Source organism: Carex rostrata, chromosome 9 (assembly GCF_964058835.1).
Source record: "Carex rostrata chromosome 9, lpCarRost1.2, whole genome shotgun sequence".
NCBI classification, from domain to species: domain Eukaryota; kingdom Viridiplantae; phylum Streptophyta; class Magnoliopsida; order Poales; family Cyperaceae; genus Carex; species Carex rostrata.
Window position 1 is genome coordinate 13270171 of NC_135926.1, and position 25509 is coordinate 13295679.

The 25509-nt window shown below is 37.2% G+C and overlaps 1 protein-coding gene across 4 annotated transcripts; it reads right to left on the bottom strand.

Moving 5' to 3' along the window:
- Positions 1 to 218: 218 nt before the first annotated feature.
- On the bottom strand, positions 219 to 19921 carry LOC144559597 (spatacsin carboxy-terminus protein). Of its 4 annotated transcripts, none has more exons than XM_078308664.1 (26): positions 19696 to 19921; positions 19401 to 19606; positions 17689 to 19278; positions 17098 to 17173; positions 16204 to 16326; positions 15827 to 15897; positions 15621 to 15724; positions 14614 to 15006; positions 13770 to 13955; positions 12063 to 12941; positions 11291 to 11645; positions 11060 to 11202; positions 10657 to 10836; positions 9935 to 10132; positions 9079 to 9558; positions 8584 to 8643; positions 7467 to 7768; positions 6723 to 7119; positions 5904 to 6359; positions 5412 to 5650; positions 4647 to 5319; positions 3964 to 4218; positions 3268 to 3447; positions 2550 to 2891; positions 1320 to 1792; positions 219 to 842 (listed from the first exon to the last, which is right to left on the bottom strand). In XM_078308664.1, the coding sequence occupies exons 2-26, from the start codon at positions 19582 to 19584 to the stop codon at positions 557 to 559; spliced, it is 8625 nt and encodes a 2874-aa protein (XP_078164790.1). In that variant the 5' UTR covers positions 19585 to 19606; positions 19696 to 19921; the 3' UTR covers positions 219 to 556. The 4 variants fall into 4 exon arrangements, 3 of the variants coding, with proteins under 3 accessions (XP_078164790.1, XP_078164791.1, XP_078164792.1); XM_078308665.1 differs by having other exon boundaries at positions 17689 to 19266; positions 19696 to 19837; XR_013513186.1 differs by having other exon boundaries at positions 294 to 842; positions 3268 to 3434.
- Positions 19922 to 25509: the final 5588 nt, after the last annotated feature.

Here is a 25509-nt window from a genome sequence, read left to right on the forward strand (position 1 = left end):
AAATTACCACATATTAATAACTCTAATAATACTAAGGATGCGATGTAGATGCTCTTAGGTGTTTTATTAAGCCTCGCAATTGCAATACTACAAAAATTCTTTGGGCGTCGGATAAAGTTCATCAGTTACAACTGTAAAATTAATTTGTTATTTTTTCTTGTCTATTTTACAATAAAACGAAGCAAATCCACTTTACTACAAATACAAAGTGCTTTAATTTTAAAACGAGCAAGTTCTAAATTCATTCTTTTGTAACTCAAGAGCACATCTAGCTGCATACTCTACACAAGAAAGCCTCATGTACAAAAATGTTCCTCATATTATCTGAAGTTTAAACAGAAAAACAAGAAAGATGAAAATCAAGATGCCTCAGCCAAAAATATGTTACAAAATTTGGTTCACCTGGGCTCTTATACCTACTTTCTTATACACATACAATTTACCTAACCAGAGCGCAGAAGGAGAGACTTGACAGCCGCTGTTAATTAATTGAGAGAGCACATTTTACAACCTTGACAGTTGCTGCAAGCTCGAGAAAGAGAGAGAGAGAGCACAATCACATAAGAGGAAGGTAGGCCCCACCATGACCTCTGCGCAGGACAAGCGGACCCGCATTGTCAGGAACCTTATCAAGCGCTTTCAAGCAGGCTTCAACCACATCGCCAAATCCAGTGGCATACACTGCAAGTTGCATCTTGACCCTCAAATCTCTCGTCCTTTTCAAAACACTCCTGAAAGACCGATCGAGATGCTTCACCCACTCAGCTGGCAAACCTCCTGGTGAAAGCCACACTGAAAAGTGTTTCTGGTCACCCCTAGCTGACACCTCTGACCTATAAAACCTATCATCACAGGCAGAAGGGCACTTTAGTAATTTGGGTTTTTCGGTCCTTCGAATACATTGTAACATTCAGAGATGACGGGATTTTATCTCTCTCTGATTTTGCTACCCACTACAGTCCAGCTTGACAGCCACATACACTGTTCAAAATTTTGGCTGGTCCTGGATGTGTCCCAGTTGACCCCGACTCATCAAGGCCAATTATAAATAGATTGAGGCAGTTAGGCTTCAACATCTAAAATTGGCAAAGCAAACTAAAAGAGGAAGTTGGAAAAGTTGGGCCAAATAAGCAGGAGAATCCCCAACCTCCTGTGTAAAGCATATTACATCAGCTCTAATTTAAAAAAAAAAAATCATTTAGCAAGTTTCTGAAAATGCTTTGAAAATCATCAGGAAAATCACCTTCAAAACAGATATACTACAAACCCTACCTTACTGTACTGCATAATGATTTTTGAGTTCCTTGTAAAAAACAAACCTGGCCAGCTCGTGAAGCATGGATGGCTGCAATGGCAAAACAGCCACAAAATCAGCCACAAACTGCTCCAACAGATCAGGCTTCAGCATCAGGGTCCAGAAGACTGGGGCCCACTCCATAGGCTGGTTGAGACCATATGCCTCGGCCACAACCAATGCCTCCTGAAACCTTGACTGCTCAACAAGGATTCGTCTTGCATTGGTCTCTGACAGCTGGACCCATGTGATGTCAGGGATTCGAATCTGCAGCGTCAGCAGTGAAGCACGGGCACATGCACGGTGAGTTCGCTGACCTGCATCGATTGTGGAGAGTGTCTCACCAGCTTCGATCAGGTGGCACATTGAGTCTAGGAGCTCACCTGAGCGTTCCCGGCGGTCACGGTCCTTCAGAGATAGCCAGTGATGTATGCGGTTTGTTGATCGGGACTCAAGAAGTTTGGCTGCATCGTGCTTCATGTCAAAATGGTTGTACACCTGTGTACGATCAGATATGGATAAGCGTATGCTACACTATGCACGTCAGAAAAAAGGAGATTTGAAAGAAGCCTGTCGGTTATCAAGAGAAGAATTTCCCTCCACATTTTGTGCTTGCAAACTAGCATACAGGATATTCTGAGAAATAATATTTACTGCCCTTAACTAAGGACTCCACATAACTAAATTTCTGTAGTGTTACAAACTACAGAAAAGGAGAGCCTGTATCTTAGTGCTGTTGAAATATTATAGCAACATAAGAATGATTAGACTACTTCAATTGAAGTAATTTTTGCCACATAATTACAAACTAAAACCTTTTGAGTACTATTTGTTAAGAATCCTATCAAAATCTGTTAAGAATCCTACCAAAATCTGTCAAGAATCTTATCAAAGGATTTCTTTCTATCTATGGCGTCTCCTCTCTGCTCTACTTTGGAAATTATCTTTGTAAATATTGTTCCTTATTTAGAAAAGCTGGGTTACAATTGTGTATATAAACAGATGTATGTGGCTCAGAAAGATATATTAGTTTTTAGAGAAATTATCTTCTTCATCATATCATCTATTTTTCTGTCACTGTTAAGGCAACACCATTGTTAAAGATAACTTACCAAATGACTTTAGCGTCACAATTTTGACCAATGGGTTCGGTTTATGTCTGCAAATTCTACGATAAGGCAGGGTCTACCAATTTTCTACATTTGTACAAACTAAAGCCAAAGTAAAGAAAATATAAGGTCACAGATGCACAAACCATTGCAAAAGCATCAAGGTCATGAGGGTTATAGCGCTTGAGAGATGTGAGCACAGTCATGCGAATCCCTCTAACAGCTGCAACTGAGCCAGTGGCAGTCTCTGCCGCAGCCGAGTATTTCTCGAGCAGTAACTCAAGCTGCCCACTTTCTATCAGAATATCGAGGATGAAGGAGAAAGAGCGGAAATTGGCGACTCCAGTTACAAGCCGCGCCAAAGAAGAGAAATCATCCTCTAGTACATATGATTCTACACGGTTAGCCACAAAGGTTACCAAAACATCAACGCCATCAAGGCATGCCGAGCTCATGTAGAAGTGGTGTGCCAGTATCAGGATCTCAACCTGAGATACATATATTATTTGAATAATTTTGTAGTCAACCACTTTGCACCAAGAACTGCAATCTCAATAGATGAGCTCGCCAACAAGAAAGGACAGTACTGTACCAGAGTAACTTATAATATATCCCGTGCTTCTGTTCCTTAAATTACAGTAGCATTGTTCAAGGTACCAGTATGGTCAGTACAATACGAGTCAAGTAAGACCTCAGTTTAGAATATTGAATTTCATATAACATTTAGTGGCTTTATAAATTCTAGAAAAAAATCAACTATCATTGTCAGAAGTAAAATATTCTAAAAAGAACAGGGGGAGGGGGTGGGGGACTACTACTGAATTTACACTTCTGAACTAATGTATCATGTAAGCCATAGAATACCTCACAAGCACGGGGAACTTGACCTGTCATGACCACACGCATTAGAGCATGACCAATTTCGGATTCACTGGGGCACAGCTTTGCCCATTTCAAGAAGTCACTTGATCTCCACAATAGAGGTTCAGGGCCCTCCTCTTTTTGATTTTCTAAATACCCTCCACGGTGTGCTGCAAGAAGTCCCTATCATGGTATCAACCACGAAAAAACGTTAACAAAAACAAAGCACACAAGTACTTTTTTGAAGTCTCAACCATCTGCAAGGATTTTCATCTGCACTGGAACTTTATTTACTTAATTTATTTGTGCGAGTGTATTCAAAGTTTGATCTGTTCTTAAAGTTCCTTGCAACAAACCAAAAAACGTAACATCTGGAAAAAATTCACAACATTTCCTCATATTTGGCATTGATAGTAGGGTGCTCCAGAAATTTGGGCTGCTTAGTCATTCTGTGCTTGACAGTCAGCCTTCATTTGATTTGATGATTCGGGTGATATTAATGGATTACTCGAAATCTGCCAAGTTTAAGATTATATGTTCCAGAAATGTGGGGTGCTGACACTGTTAAACTTAAAAAATAAAAAAAAATAAAAAATCTTAAAAAGCAGAGGTATCAATTTGATCATCCTAGTGTACTAGCCATTTTCCCTTGCATTAGTGGCAAATTGTGCAACTACAAAAGCAGCAGCAAAAGTATACCTTCAAGAATGATTCTGCTAGGATGAGGGCAATGCTAGGCGGGGGTGGGGAGTAGGTTTCCACAAGAAGTGTCGCCTCCTCAATGGAAACTTGCGCCTTCAGAGAGAGCAGCTGCAACAGCTCCAAAGGCTGCTTGCCGAATGCCTCGGCAAATGTGAGTCCTAGCACCATTGCAGCTCTCACGACTGCTATAACTCTCAAGCAGAGGCCGCGTCCACGTCCTTCTCCACACTTGCGGCTTAGAGCATCCAATGCCTTGAAACATAAGAGAGAAACATATAAAATTTCTACTAATAAATACAACTGACAGGAACCAACAACTTGTAGCTTAAGTTACTAAATTCTCACAATGGTAAGGCCACATGTCCAAGTATCATAGGGACAAAAGATATGTGAGCAAGTTCAGAGTTGGCACAACATCAGACAGTGCATTTCAAAAAAATAATAATAACAACTGATTAATTGCTAATGAAGTGTTCATTTAGTCAGATAGCCTAGTATCTTCTTTAGATTTTTCTTTCAATTTTTTTTGTCAAGTTGTTATATTTCTTGGTATCACTTGTTGGTATTTTCCATACAGCAACAAGTCAGCAAATACAAATGCAAAACTGGCCAGTTGGATTTTCCTTGACCTAGTATTTGAAATTGAATCCAAGCAGAGTGACAACAAGCATCAACTATACCTGTGATGGGTCAACCCTGTTTTGTTCAATTGGCAAGTCAAGTGAACGCAAAACAGAGCGCACTGCCTCGTCCAACACCGATAAGCTGATCTCTCCACCTCCATTAGAAGATGCAAATTTTGCAAGTTTCAAAACAGAATCAATTAGATTCAGTTCCTCCGGCACTTGTGTCGGTGACAGCTTGTGTTGGAGCTGCTTAGCAGCAGTGATCTGCCCGAACTCCAGCAGTGAGAGAACTGCTCTCTCCATTTCCACCTGGCCCACCCTCTCCTCCCATCCTGAAATAGCCACCCCAAGATTTGTTCCTTCAGAACTATTTATCTCATCAGAAGTTTCAAAATTTTCATTAATGGTGTGTCTAAGCGGGTGGTACGGCTTGCCCTTTCTCTTGGTTCTACTACCAGCTGAAGCAGAAGATAAAGTGTTGTTGTTCTCTCTGAAAATGCCACTGCTTCGCTCGGACACTTGGGTGTGTGTTGCATTTATGTGTGAATCCATCTTGGAGACAACCTTAGCAGTTTGTTCAATAAAGCTCAAGCTAGTTTTCACAGAGAGGTTCTGTACCGAGCTGGGGGATGTTGGTTCATTTTCAGGGTTGGATTGGGTTTCTGATTCCACTGCCAAAAGCCACACTCTAGTCTCGATCTCCCTTAATAGATGGAGTGGATAAACCCTGCATTAAGAAATAACGATACCAAAAAACTATATTACTCTTATCTAATTAAACGACCCAAAAAGATAATTAAATGAGACAGATAAACATACGGAGGGATTTGAGTAATGGTTCCACTAAGCCATTGTAGGGATAGAAGGAGCATCTCATGGAGTTCCCTTGCGGGTATCTCCTTTTCTATGGCCTCTGCATGTTTCAGGAAAAAAGAGCCTGCCTGAAGAGGGGGAAAAGAGTATCTGACAAATAGAGCCTGGCAATGGCCCCACAAAGCAGCACGCTCCTGAGGGAAATCCCACAGGAATTCCTTCCACTCTGAGACCATAGCTTCCGCCTAATTACAACAAGAATACATAACATCAGTGACTAACAGTCACAGGTAGAATCAGCGTCTTGGTACTTACTACCAGCACATGAAAAGACCTTTCATCGTTTTTGTTGTTTTTGGTTGCTGATTTGTGATTTTTCTATATTTTTTGGTGCATCAACTTATCAGTATACCACTGAACTCAACTTAAGAAGCATTCCGAAATTACAGTATAGACTATGTCTATCAAAAATCCCAGTGCCCAGCCCTGTATTTGTACCTGCGATTCAGTAACATGGTGAACAGCTGACTTCCAGGAAGCATTGCTTGCACCGAGCTGCCTGGCCCAGCTTCGGGCCTCCTCCCACCTCCCTCTCTTTTCCAATTCAGTCAACAGCGCCCCATCATCCAGTTTATCAAACCAATCTGTTTTCAAATCAGATTCGGCCAAGTTGATCTTCCAATAGAGCCTCTTGAAATATGCTGCCAAAGAGCCATCATCTCCAAAATCGGCTGAGGCAAGTAACTGCAGCAAAGAGCGTTTCTCATAAAGGGTAGGACAGGTGGAAAGTACTGCATCTGCTGCATTGACAGCCGTGCTGCTGAGCCATGGTGATTGGTTGAGTAGCTCATCATGTAGTAGGGCCGGTTGGGTGTGAGATTGTTCTTCTTTCGTTCGGGCCGAGAATGCAGCTAGGTGGGCTGAGGCCTCAGCTAACCGCATTTGGGAGAATGCCTGAGAGGTACATGGAATATTAGTAGTGATTTTCTTTTTCTGTTACCAATAGAATTAGTTTCTCCTCTAAATTCTTCTTCAAGTTCTTTCTTTGTCCCACTTCCCTAATCTAGTAACATCTTATTAATGAGAAGGATGTTGGAAATAGATATGTAATTTGAATGAATAAAGCTTTTAGAAAGTGTAGATTTGTCAAGAAAGGAACTAACTCCAGAAAAAGAAAAAAAAATGATCCCCATCCATATAAAACTGTATTTTTATTCTGAGCAGATAGCAATAAAAATAAGTATTTTCTGTGAATAAAGCTACCAATTCCACGGCACTAAATTTTTTTATGAGTAGACTAGAAAACAAAGGCTTCACCTGAAGAGATCGAATAAGACTGAGGAGAGGGCACAAGGGAAGAAATAACTCAAAAGCCCGTAATAATGGCAAAAACATCTGCTTTTCACAAAATAAAACCACCATTTCAGCAAGTAAACCAAGTGCTTCTTCAGTTTTCTTTCTCTCATCACTAACAGTAGCTTCTTGACTGACAATCATTAGAATAGAGCTTTGCACATTAGCATTATCAGAAGTGGAGGTGAGGCATGAATCCTGTGGTGCAGGTTCTGATATCCGCTGCCGTTTTGCATTCTGTCTGTCAAAGGTAGTTCTGACATTATATTCCTCAGGTGGTAGTTTATTTGTGTGTTCAACAGCCAATCCAACATTTTTGGCTATTTCTAAGATGATCTTGTCTGCTTTTATGAGAGATAACCTGCAACAGAGGGATTAAGATTTAGCAAGAGAACTGAATATGCAACAGAATGGGAAGTTATAACCAAATATAACCTCACATACAGTGGTTCAAGTCTCTTGAGGCAAAGGGGATAATGAAATGGAATATTAAAAGAATATAGTGGAGATGTTACAGTCAAACCCTTCCATTTTGCAATTGAGCCCTCCACATTTTCCCTCATTTCTTAACATAGACTTAAAATGAAGACTATACACAACATACTCCTGGCTATAATGAGTATAAGAGATAATTCAGGGGTATGCATGGATTTTTTACTATTCAGGGGCAAAAACAAACAAATTCTACTATTTATTTATTATTCTTACCTAGAACCAGTAATCTCGAGCCAGAAAGCTGCGCATGAGAGAGTGGATATGTCATTGAAGCACGAGGCAACTATAGCCAAAAATGGCCAGCGCATCAGCCTTGCCTTTCTTAGTAGTGCTTCTCCAGGGAACTTCTGCTTCTCACACTGTGTGACAACCATAAAAAGTTCTGCCGGTGTATTGCTCTCTTCGTTAGCTGAAAGATATCCTTCATCATCTGATTTTTTTGGTGCAGATTTCATGCTACGAAGGACTGTTAGTACATGGGCCCTTAGCCTTGCATCTTTTAATTCCTTAGTAGCCTAAAAGTAGAAGAACAGAAATAATACAACAGAGAGACAAAAGAGATCAAAGATAAAAATCTACATGTACACTAACGTCATTTACCTACAGTCTATACAGTACGTTCAGTTCATCCCTGTATAGACTGGCTAGTTACTAGGCACTGTAGGCCCTATATGCACCTACAAGCATGTACCTACAGTCAGTTCATCAATGTACAGACCGTTCACCAGTTTGGGATCAGGCATTGTAGACGTGAAATGATACCATATATGCACCTACAGTCAATTCAACCCTTTTACAGACCAGCTAGTACCAGACATTTTACCAATGCTAATTCTTTTAGGTTATCAAAGCTAGGGTACGACCAAACAGCTGGTTCAGCCCTGCTCCTTTGTACCAAGCAGGTTCATCCTCCAACTTAGAGAATCTTTTTCAGGCTATCCAAATGCTCAACCAAGAGCTTAGAATAGTGCTGGGTTAATGCTACTCCACTAACCCAGTCTTTCGTTGGAAATAGCTACAATCCAAATGCTCAACCGAGAGCTTAGAATAGTGCTGGGTTAGCGCTATTCCACTAACCCGGTTTTTCTTTGGAATAGTCTTGTTGTCACAAGATCAATGCGCTATTTCTAGTATGCAGCCCAAACAATGTTTGTACTATTCTCAATAGCACAAGATGAGCACTCTCCACACACTATTTAGATTAACACTTTCTCGCACTAGTCTAAATAGCTCTATTCTTGCTCTATTCCTTCCACGATCCAAATGCACCATGAGATAAATTGTCTGTCACACTACGATGTCTAGTTATCAATCAAAAATTAGGCATTACCACTTGACTGACAACATCTGCTGAAAAGCCGCCAAGCTGAGCTTCCATAAGAAAACCAACCTGTAAGAAAGTACAATCATTAATAACATGCCTCCACCCTAATAACCTAGTAAGAGTACTGCATGCACAATACACCCAATAATCTACTATTTTGCTAACAACAGCCAACAATTCTAAGTATTTCATCAATCAACCCACCTTCATAGATATTTAAAGATAACACAAAACCATCCTAACAGATAGAAAAACTAAAATACAGCATTTGATATTATTGTGGTTTTTTTGTGCTTCAATAAGGCAGAAAGACAAATCATTATGAGGGTATGATTGTCAAAATAAAACTATATATCCTTCATGCTTTATTGAACTGAAAGATAGGTGTTATCTGTATAAAAACTTAAAATGTGTAATACTGGATGAAAAATGAGAACTGCAAGGTGCTAGTAGCAAGTAATCTTTCAAATTAACCCTTAAAAAGACAAAAAGAAGACATACCCAATCATTGTTGCTCGCAAGCAAAGCAAGATACTTAGTGCTTATGGGAAGGTGATGCACTTGACAGAAGTCTATTACCAAACTCCAATACCTGCTCGCTTCGCTTTGTTTTGACCTCAGATGAGATGCATCACCAGTTCCGGTTTTAAGCCAAGTCCCACAATTATCCTCTTCTTCTATTACTGGCAAGCTCGCCTCTTCAAGATAGTGGAGAATGTTAACCAAAGTCTTTGAAGGTGGCATCTTTTGGTTTTGGCTGTTGATTTCAAGGTAGTCATACTTGATGTATTCTTCAGCTAGTTCCTTAGCTAGGTTAAGGGCTAGGGTTTTGTCAGCTCGACCATATTTTGAAGAGATGCGCCTCAGGGCATTGATATCGAGGCGAAGCATTTCAAAGGATATGCCACATAGCTCAAAAAAGAAGCCACAGGAGGTGACCACTGATGAGTCATCAAAACTTCTAATAGCAAGTGGAACCACCTGAAATACAATGGAAAAGGATGATGGACTATTGAATTTTAAGTTTTAAGCTTACAGTATTCAATCCACCTAGTATTTCTTCACTGGATGGCAATGGATCCAAACAGGTTGGGTATGATCAGTCAGTACTTTTTCACTTCAAAACATAATCAAGATAAGATATGATTCAGTTAACCTAACAGGTCTGATGAGGTCAACCCAATATGTTGAGTCACCATACTCAATTTTAGTTAGCTGTAGATACATGCCATACTTAAAAGGACTCCGCTGACAACTATTTAACTCAGCAAGTCAGCAGTCTTGTTAATCCCCAAAAAACCAAACTTTAACATTGTAGGCATGATATGTGTTCAATTAGGTGTGAACTGGTACATACCCATTGAAGAACTGATCTCTCACTCTGGTTCAGAGGTCGAAGAAACTTTTGTGTGTCAAAAACAACATTTGGCTTTACTGACTGATCTAGGCGTTGATCTGTTGATCTCAGCTCTAGAGCTCTTTTTCCAATGAGTGAACTGAAAACGGCTAAAACTCTGCCCCGATTCAAGTCTTGCTCCACCTTAAATCCTTTTTCCTGAGAAAGATCAAAAGAAAACAAACATACAGAAATTTGGTGATACATATAAGATATGACATTTTGAGCAGTTTTCAGTCTGAGAATTTGATGGGAATTAAGGGTTGACATAGACGTTACCATCAAATTAAGGATTGACATAGGCCTTACTTCCCCCTTCAGTATGAACAGAAATAACTTTGAGAACGAGTACTAGTTTATTTCTAGCTAAACCATTTCTCGGGATAAATTTAGCTAAACCATAGGGAACATAAATATCAACCCATGAGGAAGCTTAATTAAATTGCCATTATCCTTCTAGAAATAGCTGATTCAATGCCTGGCATAGGGCTAATTCACCCTAGAAGAATAAAATACATATACCAAACTCTGCTTTGTTCCAAAGAACTTCTGAACAAGACATGGGACAAAAACTAGTCCCAATTGAATTTAAGAATTATTTTGGATTTATTCAGCTTGTTTCACAGAAAAATAGCACAAAAGCGACTATCAAGTGTTTGTCTACTTTAGAAATTAAAAATAACCTCAGCTGAGAATAATTCCTTTTCAATGCTTTTCTGAACTGATGCTTCCAAGACAATGGGATCGGTTTTGTTATCCCCGGCTATTTTCAGAATAGAGTGCCGTAGACAGCGCACTAGGAATTCATCAGACATGTTCAATGTTTCTTTTTCAAATTCCATGACTTGCAAGCTGAAAGGACCCTGATGGATGTCACAGATGCATCAGCAAGAAATATACATTCAATTAATGCAAGGTTAAGCTTAACATGGTTAACACCAGACGCATACTGCCAATTTAGCACAGTAGCATTCTTGTTTAGATGAGGGAGGCATCATGTTGAAGTACTTTTGCATATTTATATCAAAGTAGTTAAAAAGTACATCTTGTACTTCAAATTTGAACACACACACAGATAACACAGACCTGCACAAAAAGCTGAACTAGCCTCCTGACAGGTTTTGGGAAGGCCGCTTGAAGAATTTGCAACAATGATGCATCACCCCCAGTAGAGTAAAATACACCATATCTCCAATTAAAGTACTCTGATAACACCCTGTTTCCTAACACTGTACCAATAAAACAGAAATATAAAATGATCAGAGTTCCTATAAAATCAATCCAACTCAAGAACGAACCAAATGATAAAATGCTTACCCTTATTTGCATCGGTAGGTCGAGAATAATCTCTATCAGAGCAAGCAGAGATGAGGCTCTTCAACATTGTAGGATATTCTCGTAGACTAGGTCTATCCAAAGTTTCCAAAGACAGACAATTTTCGATTGGAAATGTAGCATACATTAGAGTTGCCAAGGCAGCTATTTCTCCTACACCTTCAGCTATCAGGTCATCTATTATATTAATCTTCTCCTCAATTTCCAGAAAATTACCACCACTTCCACCAGAGCCCAGATTACGAGACAGTTTCCAGCATGCATTTGAAAGGGATGCCTCATACTCATACCCCCTAAGCCTTGAAAAAAGCAACCATTTTGCCCACTGGCAATCCCCCTGATAAATTAACCGAAAAATAAATATGGTTCAAGGGAGACAATTTAGAATTTTGAAGATAAGCTTTTAGGATTTTCAAGGTAAATGTTTTCAAATTTTGGTCCAATTGATGCCACTAACATTTGTACTAGAAAACGATAATTTGGTACAGGTGGATATCACCAAGCCATTCGATCGGATACATGCCAGGTCTCCATGTCTCTGTACCAGTTGAACATCGGTTCAAACATTTTTTTTATGCTTGTGTATTGTTTAGTTGAACTCGGTACATTAAATGAGGCTTAGCAATTAGTTGCACAGAAAGCATATTCAAGAATAACTAGCTATGTCAAGTACCTAGTGGGATGAGAAATCATTGATAAATTCAAAAAACACCAAATATAGAATCAGTAAACAAAGAGGAAGCAAGAAGCTAACCGCTGCATCCAAGAGCACATGCAAGGAATTATGATCTCCGACCAAATTATGATGGTCAAGATAATAGTCAAGGAGATAAGGCAACTCATTTTGTACACAAAAATGAATAACAAGCTTATGAAACCCTTCATCTGAAAGCTTTGTGTCTGGCGGATCTTCCACCTCTTGTATCTGAAGAGATTTCTCATCAGATGCATTGTTCATATCAGAAGCCTCAGAAATATTGAACATCAACCCAGCACGGGCTAAGACCGTTACGATCTCACCTGTATCCTCCCAGTGGTCTCTTAGAAAAATGTTCCTCTTTGCAAGCTCCTTCTCGATTAGGGTTCTTAGCCATAATGTACCATTTTTAAAATAAGGATGTCTCAAAATTATAACGCCAGGGACATCAATGTAAGATGGCTCTATCTCTTCTCCAGCACATATGTATAAACCTTGATTTTGAGTTGCGGATATATTTCTCAGGTTCACCATCAGAATGCCTTCTGACTGTAGATGGATTGGTATAGTATCCAAGAGATCGAGGATCTCTTGTAAGTTGTTATGGGCTACATGGTACTCAAATTGGGACTCCCATGGAACTTGAATTTCCATCTGATAATGTTGGTCAAGTACCACACGATCAATTGTTCTCTGGTCCCACGCATCAGACCATGCAGCCGCACAAGCCCAGTAACCACCAGGAGTGGTACTCTCGAAAGGTTCAGGAAGTTCTGTGTAAGTCGAAATATCTGCCCAAACACCAAGGATGGCTCCGTCAACCTCACCACAAAAAATCGGGGAATCATTCACATAAAGCGCCAATGATGTATGTTCTGACAAATCTCTCTGACTTCTCTGATATGTGACCCAGAAGCTGCTTCTTGGATATAACCTCTTACAATCAGAAGATAAAAAGTGAGATCAGTCATAAATACTAATGTGTAATAATTAAAAATGTTAAATACTAGCAAGTAGCAAGTATTACTATGCAGATCATCATCTGTAGTATGCTCAGTACTTGGGGATATCATGTCTGATAAGTTACCAAATTTTATTGTTAGATAGTTATTCCAGTCACTGTTGTGAAAATGGTAAAATTCCATGGGCCCTCACTATTGAAAAACACTATATTATAATCTAAATACAAGGAGATATATCATTCATAGACCTCACTATTGTAAAAGGCCGCCGATTAAACCAATTATTTGATCTAAAATTCGAAGTCCAACCCAATAAGTAGAGCATGTTAAACTGATGCAGAATCTCCAGATGACATTTTTTATCTTAACAACAATTCCAAGCAGGTAGTTGCAAGCTTTTTTTTAGTAAACCATGTCTAGCCTAATGGCTAAGACATCGCCTGAGGTGGCATGTTTGAAACCCAGTGCCTGCACTGGGGTGAGTTGAAGGGCTTTGACCCTCGTCTCATGCTCACAAAAAAATTTCATTTATCATTCTAACAGCATTTAGGATTTACTGTTTATGAGACACTTTTGAGGTATAGCTTGTACTTGATGCAAACTATATGGCTGACATATGTGGGCATCTTTTATTTGTTTTAAGCTGCATAGTAGATACCATTAAAGATATCATACTAATGTACACCTGCTTATCTTCCCCTCGCCACAAGCACATATATGTGAACATGCGCACAAAAGATAAAACAAAAGAAAGAAGGAAACAAGAAAGGAGAAACAAAGAAATGTCAGAATTGAAACTAACCTCAATAAGCAATATCCTCTCCAAAATTCTTGTTTCATCCAACCTTAGAAAACCACGCCTTTTCATTTGGTCTATAATACGTACCCTAAGTGACCTCCTGACAGTACCGAACAATAGTTGTCTCAATACCAACTCAATATCTTCTCCCAACTTCTCAAGAGTTGCCACAGCTAAGTCAGTTTCCCCCTATCAAACATTTCATAAGCATGCACAAACCAATTAAAAGAAATTCAGTCAAATAATTATCTATCATCACGATTTCAATTTTTTTGTTGTTTTTGCCTCTTCCTTGCTTTTCTAGTCTAGTTGAATCTTGTATAGGGATCTGAAGATAATCATTTTGTTTATCTCAATTTGATGACTTTTTCAATTTCCCACTTTAAAAACTTTATTTCCCCCTTTTCCTCCTAGTTTAATTGTGGTTTCTCTTTCTTTTTTTTCCCTTTTCTTCCCCTAGTTTAATTGAGGTTCATGCAGAGGTTCTAATCATAACAAGCTAGCCCAACAGTTTTATAATTATTGCAGGGACATATTTCATGAACATACTTTGAACTCAGGTAGAAAGTAATATTAGAAGCCATCTGAGTGAAACACTACAAAGTTGGTCAGTCAGGTTAAACCATGGGGCAAGTGACTGCCAAACTAGCAGTACTAGCAGGTGATACGTTTAACCCATGGACCCCCACAGATTTCTCTTAACAACAACTTAATCTCAGTTAACCTTCAAGGCATGTATAGTTGTATATAGCATCAATAAAAAATATTATATAAGCCTTGAAAAGTTTTAAAAACCAAGGATGGCAAAAGGTATGGATGGAAACCAAAGAAGAAATCAACTTGCTACCTGCACAAACAGATCATATGCAATAGAGATCCCAATTTCACGAACTTCATTGAATGCATTATGTGACTTCTCATCTGAAGAAGACACAGCTGTGTCATCCTCCTTCTGATGTAGAAGCCTCAGCTGATGCACTGCCAGAGGAAGCCGGCCAGATTTCAAAGCATCTTTGACAACACTCTTCAGGTCAAGGTTACTCAATTCCCATCTTGCTATCATATCCTTGACATTCTCTGGAATAAACAGTTGTCTTATTCCAGCCTGCTCCACCAATTCAGTTGAAGGTTCAGCCAGCGTCAATGCCAGGTTATTATTGGAAGAATAAAATTCATCATCATTCGATGCATCTGGTAGAGTCTCAGTTCCAGGATCTCTCGAATTGGTATCATCTACCTCCTGAATATGCACATATTAGCACCAAATGTGAGTATCAAAAAGTTTGATCACAAATAGCACTGCATTCGGAGCCAATAATTAACATAGCTGATAATACCAACTACTTTTCATCAAGTGATTGCATACTATCATCTTTGATTTTCTTTATGATTATATTAGTTCGTAATTTCCTGATTTACTTTGGACAATGTATTGGTTGTACAAGTTATCAGGATCCAGCATCTGTTAATAACAGCCAGGTTGCCTACAATATTTGGAAAGCCTGTAGGAACCGGCAATCTATAATTGATACTAAATGAGATCTACAACATTGTAGACAAGGTTGAGGTACATGTTGAAGCGTATAAATTTATTATTCTGTGAGCTATTGATGGTAGATTTGTTTGCCAATTATCTTTTAGATGCTTTCCAACATTCTAGTTTTTCTTTTTGTTTAAACTTGGAGTTCTTTGTTTCCTACATCCAAGTGATTTCAATTTTTAGCCCCAGATTACACAACTATCTTTTCCCCCTCCAATTTTCATGTCTAGCCCCACCAGCCAGCTTAATAATGTAAAAGATCATCTTCTTTGTTGATAAAATATTCTTCTATTCATATTGCAACAAAAACAAACCTTGTCCACAAGCTTTTTGCATTTAGCTGATACCCGGCTCTGAAGATCTCGAATAACTTCCAAAAAATATGCCATTTCACAAAGCCTTCCTGAATAGCTATCATCTGGATATGCACAGTACAGAAAAGGAAAAAGGAATAAGATACCCATCTATAATATTGCTTTCAAGATATAGTGAAAACAAATGAAGGGTTATTAAATCTTACTCATGTTCTGATCAAGTAATGCATATTTGCGAATCATTTTGGTAGCAAAGCTAGCAGCCAGACTTATCAACCTGCATATATTTTGAGGAATTAAACAATAAGAAGTTTTTTATCAAACAAGAAGTCTCAAGATAATTTATGGACAAAAGTATCCCTCAGGTACTATAGCCTAACCATCTTATTGCTGCCAATATGTATGTTTTGTGTCTGTGTTCACTGACAGGGAAACATGAAAAAAAAAAACTCATCACAAAATGCAAACCACCCTGGTGAAAGAACATAGCAGGCCAGTTTGAAATTTTGAGGAATACAGTAGAACATAAAAGTATGTTTTCCTTATTTACAGAACACAAATGGCTATTAGAGAAAATGTATACCTGGTTGCAAAGACAATCTCATTTTCACTTGCAACCCTAACAAATATCGGATAAACGGATGCAAAAAGCAGTCGTAAGACACCTTCTTCTGCTAGATCAACATCCACCAACTTACTTAATGATCTACTCAGCACAGGAAAAACATAGAAGACACAAGAAAACATAGAATTACAAATTTGTCATGATAACAACTTTGCCATGATAAAACAGTAAATAACTAGATACCTTGCATACTATACCAAACGTTTTACCATATTTACGAACAAAATCCAGAATTTGTTATGTTTGACAACTTACACTCAACACATTTGGTATTATTATGAAAATTCATGTACCCAGTAGGATCGCTTCGCAATTGACTTCTTTCAAGTTTGAAATCAACATGAAATAAGTTTGCTCTCATTTAGTTCATCTTGGGCTTAAGGGGAAAAAAAGCTCACTTGGGTGGGCAAATTTCTTGACATCTGAAGTAAAATGATGTTCCATCACACTAGTCAAGTGGTTGGATGTCATTTGCAAACAATTGGCAACAATGTTGGGTGATAGTTGAAAGAGAAGAAATACTGAAAAGTTTGCAAACATAAACCCAGAAAGGACCGTATAAGACTCTAACCATATTGAACTGTGTATCATTTGATAAATCCAGAAAAGCTTATTTCTTCCGATTCAAGTAGACATTTCAATGGAAGAATTTCCTATTTATTTAGAAAAATATCAATTTCGTCAACAACAATGCTTTAGCTTATATCAGCTATTATTTCAAGAGTATATTTATATTTGCTTATGATTATGGTTTCAACACAAAAAAGCCAAGGTAAACCAAAAAGAAAATACAAGAAAAACAAACATAAAGAAATGGAGATAGAATTTACTGGATATGCTTAATTTACTTACTGTTCTATCTCATCAAACTTGGAGTAATGCAATGCAAGTTGCATTTGTCGCATCCTAGAAACTCTCAAATCCCATCCTGCCATTCATTATCCACGCCATAGAATAGTTAATAAAATAAATGCAACACAGGATTTTATCACAGGTAGGGGCTGACAAATGGGTCTCAAACTACCCGCATGCCCATTTTATTGAGGCTTAACTGAAGGAATATGCAACTACAGACAATGTATAGGTTTCAATTGGGTAAATAAATGCTAATTTTACTCTTTATTGGTATGAATGAGGGTTAAGAGGGCAATAATCAGAATGGTAACCATTTTCGACTCTACCAATCATTTCAATACAGTATGTCAGCATACCAGTTGGACCAGTTGGAATGTTGATTTTCCATTTATTAAGGCTAAAACAGGTCGTTTATGGTATAATTGAAGGACTAATTGATAACTAAGACAATATTGAGCCTTACTTGTGTCTTGGTTTGATAATTGATGTTAGACGATCATCATTTAGGTGATTGAGGGTTATTGTGTGCCGTACTACCAGTATGGCAATCCTATATTACGACACCATAAATAGTATAAAGAAATTCACCGTTCTCTAAGCAAAGGCGGTCAGCCTCCACCGAGCCTTCATACAAATGCACTCGATCCAAAACCTCTATCTGCCACGGCCTCAAATTTCCCCTGGATTCAGATGCAACTTCTAACGTAACTGAATTCTCAAATTGGTCCGGAACCGAAATCGAGGGCAGTACAACAGATACACCATCCTTAGTAATCAAATATAAACAACCCTTGAAGAAACACCCAATGGAATCCCTGTCAGAGTATGTTTCTTTATTCTGTAATGGACCCACATGCAGCTCTGTATGAACAACTTTTGCACCTTTTCCCTTAGTTGATTCTCGATTTACAACTAGCCTCAAAATTCCAAAGGGAGAAAGACAAGCAAACATTTCGTCTCTTGCTTGGTAAGGAGGAAGGAATACTCTACGTAACAGGTTGAAGCCTTTAACTATTTTCGATCCAGAATTTGACCAAGTGTCAAAACCACTGGGGTACATTTCACCACTTCTGTAATTTTGTTTTCTCTTTTTCCACGGTCTCATGGCCTCTAAAGGGCGCATTTCTTGATCTTTGGACATAATAGAACCTAAGGCTAGGGCACCTATCTCATGACCTGCAACTCGCCAAGCAATTAGTGGGTCAAGATAGAGATCTGAAGTGGAGCCAACCAATGCCTTGTCAGATATGATTTCATCAAGGGAAGCTAAATAAATAACCCCAAGTTCATCAATAACTCCAAGTAGCACAGAGCCTGAGGCTCTCAAAAACCTCTTGAAACTCCTTTTTGCAATAATCTCACTTGTTAGTATATCAGACCAGACTAACAGATTACCAGTATTTAAGTCCCATAGAGCGACTAAACCTGACACACTAAGGCAAAATAGAACATTCTCTGACAATTGGAAGTCAACCCACTCTGTAGTGGAACCGGGTTCCTCAAAAAAAGACTTGTTCAAGTCTTCACAAAATACCCACTCAAGACCCCATTGGTGAATCCTCACAACAACCAGCAAAAGCTTGCATGGATCACCCATATCTTCACTGTCTTCAACTCCAGTTTTCTCCAAGTCCAGAATCAGACCAATCAACTGATTACAAGAGCTGGAGAAAACTCTAGAGCACCCATAACTGGAGCGGCATGAAAATCCTCGCCAGTTTAAATATTCCAAAATGTTACCATAAAGATCAAAAGATAATGCCATTGCTGAACTTGGGACTGCTATATTCAGAGGGAACTTGGTCATGTACTTGCCATTTTCTATAACACCCGATTCAACTTCAGTAAAATAAGTTCTGAACCGATTCTTGCTATCACTGTCCATCTCTTGAGGTGGGCCCCACTCAACCCATTTACCATTCAACTCAGCAATTATAGGTGTTGGGTCAGTCAATTTTACTTTGTCAGGGACGCGAAAAAGATGGACAAAGATGCCCCTCTTGCCAGACATTATGAGCAATTCATTAAAAATGAAGTCCTCCAATTGGCCAGAAGACTCGCAGAAACACCCCCAGGATATTGATTTCACACAAGAAATAACAGAATGGGATTCAAATTTTGATTTGGTGACTGAAAAATCTGTTGAGTCTGATCCTGATATGCTTTCTGATAGAGTTCCTAAATTAAAAAAATATGATGAGATTATAATCACAGTGCAAAAGGGGCCATATGGTTTATTGTTTGGAAGGGTGCATGGGTATTAAAGAAATGAACAAATTAACAATGACAGAAAGAATTACCAGAACTAAAAGAGAGCAAAGTGGCTTCATATTTATTAGAAAGTAAGAGAAGCATTCGTCTACTGGGTGATATAAACCCTTCATGGAACTCTGATAGGTCGAACTGAAATGTGGAGTCCTGCCATTTTTTCAACTGGAGAACAACTGGACCATCTTCCCCCTCACCCTCAGAAGAAATAGACATATTTACAAAAGCTGCAGTACCCCTACAAGAAGAAGAATATAACTTAAGGGACATCAAAGAGAAAATTGTTGATAAAACGAAACTGTACAATCTAGTAAGTCTAAGTAGGACCTTAAAGTGAAGAAATCAGTAGTCCATTGATGGTATCAGGATCCAATTATTGGGTGATTTTGCAACGCTTGAATGGGGGGGGCTCGGGGCGGGATGAAGCACCGGCTGGCTGATTCCTCCGATCCACCGTATCCAGCCGAGTTACGCCAATTCTTCCTTCTCGTTCTAGCTGGTTCTAGTTTTTTCACCGACTGTTTTTCAGATTTTTTTTTTTTTTTTTTTTTTTTTACGGATTCTTCAAAGGCAATGGATGTGATTGATTTGGGGGTAAATGTTTCCTTGATCGTTACTGGAAAGAAGAAAACGACGCTGACTCTGTCGGGTGGGACCCGATGGTAAATGAGTTGGCTACCTGACTACTGCTAAATGGATTATGAGTTATGGTTTTGTGATATTATTTCTAAATGAATAATTACTTGCAGTGTTATAAATAACGGTATGTGGTTATCGGACGGATAGGATACAGTCAATTAATATATCGGAAATAATCGGTCATAACCATAAATAATCGGCTGATTAATTGAAAAAACATGTAATGGTTTAGTTATTGCCAACGTTGACTAATTAATCGATCTAAACAAATGTCTTTAACAGCGCTGATTAGCTGATGTTAAAAAAAATTTACTATTTTTTTAGATATGTACAAAATCAATGTAGTTGAACAGTCAACCACAAACAATAATTTCATAACTTATCTTAAAAAAAAAGTAAAAAAAATCTAAAAATTATAACATTTCATCTACAAGCAAATCTTAGTATGGATATCTTGAGCAGTTACGGTTTGAATTTTTTTTTAAATATATATATATATAAGACATGATAAGATATAAAAGACATGAATATTAGAACCCTCCTCGTTATCAAAATTCACAACTGAAGAAATACTTATACAAAACTATCATAACCTTTGTTTGATGTTGCATAAAAATTAACTTTAATAATGAACATTAGTGATTTTCGTTATCTTATGAGTTATTCGCACTTGTGTATTTCAGGTTAATATGTTTATGATTTAGTTTTAACATTAGTAATATCTTGTTGCTAAACTATGTTTCATGAGACATAATTAATGCATGTACATAATTCATAGCAAGTGGTATGTATCCACATTTGTATTTCAGTAAATGATACGTTTGGATGCACTCTGAAATAGCTAGAATATGATTGAAGACTAATTTTAGAATTTTTTTTACTATTCATTAAGTATTTAACAAAATCGCTGTATTCAGACCGTTGAATTTTTGTACCCATCTTAATAAATAGTAAAAAAATTCAGAAAAATGTAAAATTTAATCTGCAAGCACATTTTAACATATCTATCAAGTTGAACGGTTTGAATCGATTGTTTGAACTTTGAAAATATACAGTGTCATCCGATATCACCAAAAAAAGATGTCATCCGATCCCTCCTCATATATATAATTACCACTGCCAACTCTCAAAGTCCCAAATCCCAACCATGGTGTAGATTTTGAAGCATAGGCCTGATTACCTGAATTTACAGTGGGCATTGGGCCGTACATCTTAATTCAGTTTGAGAGTTCGAGTTCGAACTAATTTTGAATTGAACTGATTCGAAATTGAAGTAGGTTTTCGAACTAAAAAGAAGAGTTTGAGTTTAATTCGATGCGATTCGAACCAGTTTTGAACTAAACATGTTCGAAATTAAAGCAGAATTTAGAACTAAAAAGAAGAGTTTCGAACCGAGTTAGACTCAATTTGAGTTCGATTCGGAATAATTTCAAATCAAACTGAATTTGATTTGTTTCAGAATTGAACTGATTTGATTCGTTTCGAACCAAACTTTTTTTCAAATTAAACTCAATTAATTTACAAGCTACGAACTTTTTTCTTTTTTTGCACCTAGCACTGGGTTAGATATATATCACAGTAGTCGGACTCGGACATGCATCAACATGGGATATTATTTGTTAAATACAGTGGGCATTGGGCCGTACAACCGTACGAATCAGTTCATAGGTTGATGGGTTGGGACTTGGGAGTTGAGAGGGGACCTAGATTTATTGACCAACGCCTTTTCAATTTATCTAATTCTCTCACTACGAGAACGAGACACAAATTTAATTCTTTCACTTTACTATTTTTTACCCGAGCTAACAAAAAAGAAATGTTAAATGTTAAGACAATAACACACGTTACACACCAGACCAGACAAGCACAACAGACAAGTATAATTAAATAAATATGTACCAGTAGAGCAGCATACGCCCGGATCACCGGATGTTTTTCTCAGTAATAAGTTTATGACACGTCTGAGAAAAAAACAGATTAGAAAATTAATTACTATACATATATATCAGACTATGAAGTAGCTGTAGCTGTAGCTGTAGCACCAATGACATTCTCTGACCATCACAGAACTCAATTATTCAGCGGTGCTTTTAATTACTTTCCTGTGTTTTCAGAAATCTTTACTTTACATGCTCTTTCATCCATCATTTATTTCTCTTTTGTTTTTTGTTTTTCGTTTTTCGTTTTTGTTTTTTTCCTAAAAAAGTGGAATAATGCACCGATTTTCATTAAAATGAAAATCCATACATTATTCATTATATACCAAGCATCGAAACATAGTTTACCTAATATATAGTATTGAGCAATACCTAAAATCACAACTAAAAACAACAAAACAACCGATACAACCAACAAACCATACAAGCATAACAACACAGTTCTAAAACAAAAGCATAACGTTCCCAAAACATGAAATATAAGCAGTATAACCCCTACAAATTAAGGAATTGCAAAAGCCTGCATAGAGGAGCTGAAGCTACTATCAAAGTCAGAGTCTTCAGTAAAAGTGGTATCACCACAGGGGTGAAAACGGATCGAATACGGATCGGATAGTGATAAAAGTATAAAATCATATTCGTATCCTTTTTTATTTTCCGGATACGGATACGAATACGGATCGGATATTAATCGGATACGAATACGAATCGAATATTAGTCGAATACAAATACGAATACGGATATAAATCGAATTTCTAATTCGGATATATATATATTACAACAAGATTGTATAACATCAGTGGAGTGAATTAAAATTTTTAATTGTAAAACAACAAGTATCCACATTTGAAATCAGAACAAAACTAATTAACCAATGTGTTATTTAATAAAAATAAAATTACCCATCATAAACAATAAATTACATCAAAACTCAATTAATTAAATGAGAAAATAATTAAAAAAATGATTATTAGTATTTTTGAAAATTTATTATGGATTTTTAAACCTAAGATTTAACTTAATGAGAGAAATAAAAATTCAAGATGTTGTTTGAATGACGATGGGGTCTCATGACAGGACTTCTCACTCAGGGATGGCCACACAAATCCCACCTCTTAATTCTCCTCTCTCTATTTCTATTACAGGCAGACCCCGCCTGTATCCGAATATCCGAAAAATTATCCAAAAAATTCAAAAATTCGGATATCCAAAAAATTGTCCGAAAAATTATCCGATTATCCGAAAAATGAAAAATTCGGATATCCGAAAAATCAACGTATCCAGATTCGGATAATTATCCAAATCCGTCTCCGTATTCTCTTCCGAAATTAAAACCGAATTTGTATCCGTATCCAGATAAATCATATCCGTATCTAGATAAATCATATATGTATCCGTATTCGTATCCGCAAATTATCCATATCTGACTATCCGAATTCGAAAAATTCAAATACGAATCCGAATTCGGTCGGATAATATCCAACCCGTTTTCACCCCTATATCACCACCACTGGAACTGATCCTTGTGTTGTTTATTTTGGGTATAAGAATTCTAGATCAATTTGATACATTTTTCACTTTTAAATTTATAAAAACCTTAGTACACAATGATAGGTCGGTTGTAAGCATACAGCTTATCATTGTATTAAAATAGGTATCGATCCAAAGAAAATGGAAAATATTACTTTTTACTAAATTAATTAATTTTATAAGGTGCAATAAAAGTAAATGGGGGAATTGTTTTCAAATTGATTTTGTAGGTTCAATATCCGATTGAGAGTCTAAAAGTAAACAAAGCAATTTAAACAAACAAATAAAACGAGTTTTGTAATTCAAGAGAGAGAAGTCTAGGGGCTATTAGCATACAATCACTTGGTTAAATCCATACTTAATTGGTTTCTAAATTCATATTTGCTTTGACTAGGTTTCTAAGTCTTAAATATAAAAAATGATCACTTTCATGAATTAATGACGTGTCTAGACAATTCGGATTTCATGATTAAGTTCTTCACCCTAGCTATCTAAACCATAAACATAGGTTAGCCTAGTTTATCCCTAAATACCAATACTTCACAATTAAGTTCTTCATACGATATTTAGTTCAATTCTAGGAGTCCCAATTAAGGCTTCACGATTAAGTTCTTCACCTCAATTCAACATTTGTTTTTTGTGGTTTCGGACTAAGAATTAGATTTGGTCATTTCTAATCTCAACCTTAAGGTTATTCATGTACATAATTTGGTATCATCGATCCTTGCTCCTAATCAATTCAAGTTGTTTAAACTTAAACGGGATACTAATCAATAAGCAACACAAATCATGCAATCACACGAATAATAAAATCAACAAGAACAAGCATGCAAGCAGACAATCATCATAAAGAAAAATATCCAACTAAGGTAGATTTTAACATAAGTTCATGCTTAAAGCCTAAGTCCCTAGAGAGTAAATCTAGCTTCTCATGAGTGCGTTAACATCCAAGAGAAATACAAAAATAAACATGATAAAAACTAAGAAAAACAAGAAAGTAAATAGAATACACCCTTCTTCTTGCTCGCTACCTCTTGTCTTCACTTTGTTCGCTCGAGCAACCTTCAATCCTTCGCTCCAATCGCCTTGAATCACTTGGAGAAGATAGAAAAGATGATAGAAAGATGTGTAGAATAAAAGCTAAGTTAAAAGATGTGAATGAATCATGAATAATGGATAAATCCCTACTCTTAGTGCCTCCTCCTTCATTTATAGCAATTTTTGTGACTTTGGGAGTAAGCAAACAAGATCTGGAAGTGAATTGGCAAAGATTGCGTCAATTTGGCAATAAAATCTCTCCAAATCTAGGTTGGTGCGGCTGTACAAAATTCTACATTCCAAATTTGGACTTGTTTCCTTCATGAAAGTTGTAGATCTTTTTGTCCTGGTTCCGTCAAGCTTTCATAGGGATTGAAGCCTATATATAATTGAGGCTTATCACCTTGCTACAAGTATAGGGATTAAAGTCTATGTATCCATCATGGAAACTATCAGTGTAGACCCTATCGGTCCTTCAAATCACAAGAAAAAATTAAATTCAATTGAGAAGTAAGATATATTTTTTTATTCAAATCCCAAAATCTAGCAATAGCCAAGATTTTTGTCCCTAAAACATGAATATTCCGTACTTGCCCCCCTTTAAAAATAATTCTATCTTTGTCAAGCCATAAATTTCATAACACAACCCCTCTAATAATTTCAACAATATTAGATTTTTTTTAATGGAATACAATAATCTAACTTCCAAAGGTCACCTATAGAAACACCATCAAAACAAAAAAAAATTATACTGAACTATCCATCGCCAAATTGCTTGAGCAAATTGACAATTCGCAAAAAAGATGATCACCTGATTCCAGTTGAGAACAATATACACACTTTCTGCCACGTGTCCAACCCCTCTTACTCAACCTATTCCTAGTTAGTACTTTTTTTTTACCTTACCAACCATAAAAAAATTAATCTTCAATGGAATTTTAGCCTTCCAAATGCTTTTAAATGGATTATCAGGAACACCTCCAAACTCTAAAAATT

Coding starts and splice junctions, on each gene's coding strand:
- LOC144559597 (XM_078308664.1), bottom strand. CDS start 19,584: ATGTCTATTTCTTCTGAGGGTGAGGGGGAAGATGGTCCAGTTGTTCTC. Junction 15,725..15,826: donor ATTACTTGATCAGAACATGA/GTAAGATTTAAT, acceptor GTGCATATCCAG/ATGATAGCTATTCAGGAAGG. Junction 12,942..13,769: donor AGAGGATATTGCTTATTGAG/GTTAGTTTCAAT, acceptor TCTGATTGTAAG/AGGTTATATCCAAGAAGCAG.